Consider the following 4838-nt stretch of genomic DNA (forward strand, 5'->3'; position numbering starts at 1 on the left):
CAAAGACAGAAACTACTTTTTGTTCATCGCACCATCCGGCGAAACACTGGCTCATGAATATCAAAGTAATTCCGATGTAACATTTCAAGGTAACTAATGAAAGTGACATGTGTTGTTATAAAATAGGGTATATAAAACTTTGATAAATATGTTGGAACTTTTTGACTTTTACACATATACTTTACCGCCGAAAAGGAGAGGTGAACTTAACTCATAAGGCGAATTAATGACGTATTAACACAAAAATGGCCACCGTGTCAAGTTAGTAACAATGAGTTTCATTCATATTTATCATTTGTCGTATAAAACAACATGTAGTACACATGGTAGATCCGATTGCAAAGGGGTTCACTTCGTGTATACATTCACTTCGCATAGTTTTGGTAAAAATATGTCCTCTCGACCAGTGCTTTGTACTGTACCTTGTGACTTTCTCAGTTTATTGATCAACCCTCGACATTAATGATATTTATAATATTGGTCACCATGAAAACACAGATGTCTGGCAAGATATCTTATATGGTATTGGAATTGTTTCCTATTTCATCACAAGCATGGTTTTATTATTTTGTTCTTATTTTTTCCCTTTTCTTCTGAAACGCAATATTGGCAAATGGAGAATGTCTTTTTTATCTATAAATAGATTTTTTCACGTGACACGCACGCGCCGTGAAAGGAAATGTATATTTTCTTGAAATTTGACAGTATTGTGGAAACATTGTCACATTTAGTTAATGTCACCTGTAGATAACTTCTTTTTTCCTTGGAAACGCTCTTTGCTGCAAATGCCATATTGATTCGCCCGTTTCCTGACAGTAACTGTTATAGATAATATACATGGCCTCTGCGTTAGTGAAATACGAGTACTTTTTAATATAATTTTTGCTTTACGAAGAAATATTGCGTGGCGATGTCATTTGATGCAATTCCGATAAATACTGTGGAATAGAATAACCCAATCTTTTACGCTTTAAATCAAAGTACTTTAGTACTAATGCATGGAAATCGATTTTCGGATTTTTCAAGAATTTTTATTAATACGTTTTAGTTCACGAAAAAAAACAAAAAAAACATTTCCGTAGATGGAGTAGGTGGGATGCACATTAGGAAAAAGCTTTTCGGTGTTTCATATTTTCATTTCCCTCCACGGTGACTGTGTCACAAAATCGCTACTATTCTGATCAGGGGAAGTAAATGCTGCGACAAGTTAGCTATTTTTGTAGGATTCGTGCCCTTTGGAATCAAATACGCCAAAAATGATGTTTGTAGTATTTTTAAACCAGCGTCAAAATTTGGTTTATTTATATTTCATTCATTGATTCATTGATTCATTCATTCATGAGACCGTCTCCGTGGACGAGGGGTTAGAGACAACCATTTTTAATTTAAATATACTCGTAACCTTTAAACAAATCCGACTTGAATGTCATCAGGTAACATTTTGTACTTTCGGTTTCTATTAACATAATAATAAGTATGTAAATAACGAATCGTTTACTACTATATCTATGAATTTACTTATTTTAGGTGGACATTTACTTGATATATTGGATAATTGTCAACAACTCCAATCATTAAATTACTGTTTGTTTACACGTTAAGTTTCTGAGCGTAGGATTCCGTTCATGGTCCATATCCGAGGACTGAGAAAAGGACCGAAAAGTTGCGACGGAAAGTTCGTTTCCGAAACTCCTTTACATTATTTTACTAATTTTAGAATGACCGATGATATACTTTATCCGTTTTCCAGTTTTCAGTCTAAAAATTGATTTGAAAATGACCTTGCAAAATTATAACCCACTTTTATTAAGTCATTTAAATCTTCACAAGGAACAGAAATAACTTGCCTATGGTATATCGTCATCGGAAGTAGCTGTGGCATTAATATATTTAGAAGTCTTAGAATATCCTTAAACACATTGTCATACATGCATCAAAATAGCCATTCTCCTTTGATTTTATAGTTGCCTGCCGTCGTGCACATGTTAATCTATGTAACTTCCAGATGGTCATTAAAGACAGTCATGCTCGTACAAAAAAGAGAACCTTTTTTCTGAAGAGTATTCATTTTCTTTGAGGGAATTGAGTTTAGATGGGACATGAGTTAAAGTTGCATGGGGTAGTTTTTGCATTTTCTTCCTCTTTTTATTTGGTTAAGTCATAGTTATAATGTTTTATCTTTTTTTTTAAAAATCTCAAATTAAGTATTTTTTGCAATGTTATATATCAGTGCACTCTTTTGTATTTATTTCATGATTTCTAGAACATTTCAAAATCGGATTGGTAAATCACATTCATCTAAGTGACTATATTTCTTCTAAATTGACGGAAACATGTTTCAATTAACAAATCGTTTTCGTCAAATATGCCTTCTTTGGTTTTGTTTGTTGTAAAGACTTGTACGAGAACATTAAAGTTGTTGTTCTTCTATGTGATCAAATATACAAGTTTTACTTAAATTATCAGTTTTCTCAAAAAAGATGATTAACTTTTGTTATTTTTGTAAGAGTGTCTAGAATAAAATATTAGCCTAGTTAAAAAATATTTTCAAATTACTTTTTAAACATTGTCCATTATATATGACTTCCCCTACTAACAAATACTTAAGACGCTCCTTATAAGTGCGCTTACAGATCAAGTACGACCTGTCGATTATAGTTTTATTTTGTAGAATAGCATGAAACTACAAATCCAACATAAAAGTAAAATTCATTATTTTATTATAGAAAATGTGGAACCACAATATTGGTGCATTTATTACAATTATAAACAGCTATAATATGTTAAAAAACATCTTTGGTGTCATTTCTGATAATAATACACGAAGAGCTGAGCGCCATATTGGATGCCATCTTGGATTCTGAAGCGTTGTGAAAGCGAAATTGTGTAAAATTTGGATTTTTGTCACGGAAAGGCTACATGCCTGCTGTGATGTAAATTTCAGATTTGGACATAACATTTGATTAAATGGCCATCAGCTCTTATGCTTTAACGTCAGGCAGAACGTCGTTATCGTTGGTTTTATTTTTATTTTAATTATAGGTATGGTGTATAGGTATGGCCATCTTTAATATCGCCGCAATTGAATTCCTTCAACTTATAAGAAACTACCGAATACGAAAACCTGGCGATTCACGCAGGTACTTGGCACGAAGCTTTGAAATAAAAGATACTTCGTGAGTACGCATCAGAACGCAGTCGAATTTTGTCACTTCGAATTTTTCTTCCCATTTGGACAACTCTATTGATAATATTGCATCGTCATCTGTCGACGCTTTGAATTCGCAAAATTCGTACACTTGCTGTAAAAGAGTTTTAAAGAATGCTACCTCATGATGAAAGTCCTGGCCGACTCTCGCTAATTTCTTTTCAAATACATCATAAAAATACTCGTATATTGCGACGTCTATGTAATTCGAATCTCTGAATTTTTTAATTTCCTGCTCCGTCAAAACTGTAGAGTTGTGTTCGTGTGAATTTGTTTTCAGATATAAGATATCTAAGAATGACCACCCGAGAAGCCGTTTTAACATTATAAGGGATTCGTGGAATTTTTCCATGACCATAACAAAATAAAACTCTTCGTTTAACTCTTTAAGTATCACAGGTAAATCTAAGTCATGTTTGTCCGTCCTATTTCGAAGCCCGAAATCTCTCCCCATCGAGTTTCTCGTGTGTGAAAATAGATTTTTATCATATTTCTTTTGTGAATTTATAAGATTGTTTATAAAACCCTTCTCTGGTACTTTTTTCAAGTATGGAACGCCGAACACGTCTCTGTAATAATAAGCTGAACTTATCATGCGGCTTAATGGTTCACGAACTATGGCGATATTTACCGAATCATTCGGAAGAAGACTTCCAAAAAAACCTTTCTGGTAACCATGAGTATGGCATGCAAATATATCGTAATGTTTTCCAGACTTCAGAGGAATTTTGTCATCTAAGTGGTTGAAATAATTGCTCCCCTTACGTTTTGGGACTAGAATATTTAAACCGTGCTTTAATGCAAATCTGAAAAGCAGATTCTGCATGGTAGTGGACCCGGCTTTGTGAACTTTCAAAAATCCTATATGCGTCACAGGATTTTTTCTCTGAGTACTTGGCTTCATTGATGTTCGATTTCCGACTTCCCATTTTGAATCATCACGTGCTAAAGTCTGTTTCACATCATGTTCAGAACTTTGTTCTAAAGTCTGTTTCACAATATGTTCAGAACCTTGTGCTATAGTCTGTTTTGCATTATATTCAGAACGTTTAGTTATTCCAATATCACTATGTCGAGTTCTTTCATTTTGTACATTTAAGTAATCGCGAAGAACAGGCAATTCGTGTCTTGTTTCTGATATATTTGCAGACGACACATTGCAAAGAGAACAAATTCCAAGAATGATGATGACAATGAGTAAAACCAAACAAGTTATCCTGAAAAATAAGAGAGAAAAGGCATTCAGTGGATATTAATTATTGCCTCCTAAATTATACTTAACCATTATATTCTTAGTATATTGCATGATTATACTGTGAAGTTTCGTTACTCAAAATGATCTACCGATTTATCATGAACTTTTATAGTTGATTAATGAAATATTTATTTTTTTACTAGTATATACAAGTTCATTTTTTCACATGTTCTATTTTCTTGAAATATTTTGGCTCATCTGGAGACATGCATCTTTAACATTATCAATTTTGAACTCTATGGTTTTTACCCATGAAAAGTTAAATTCATAAAATATGTAAAATGTTTGTATAGTTACGTTTTCTTGCAAAATCTTCCGCGAAGAACATTTCGCCAAGATGCCCGTGCGGTAACTGACAACCTAAGGAAGCGAAAA

The 4838-nt window shown here is 33.2% G+C and overlaps 1 protein-coding gene across 1 annotated transcript; it reads right to left on the minus strand.

Annotated features, from left to right (window-relative positions):
• Positions 1 to 2726: 2726 nt before the first annotated feature.
• On the minus strand, positions 2727 to 4823 carry LOC132744106 (galactosylceramide sulfotransferase-like; the record flags this gene model as incomplete). The annotated part of the gene is given in 2 exon segments (XM_060732724.1): positions 2727 to 4425; positions 4761 to 4823. Coding segments are annotated over 2 exon segments (1381 nt in total), but the record flags the coding sequence as incomplete, so codon positions are not given.
• Positions 4824 to 4838: the final 15 nt, after the last annotated feature.

This window comes from Ruditapes philippinarum, unplaced genomic scaffold, assembly GCF_026571515.1.
Source record: "Ruditapes philippinarum isolate M1 unplaced genomic scaffold, ASM2657151v2 ctg24653_1_1_1_1, whole genome shotgun sequence".
Lineage (NCBI taxonomy): Eukaryota > Metazoa > Mollusca > Bivalvia > Venerida > Veneridae > Ruditapes > Ruditapes philippinarum.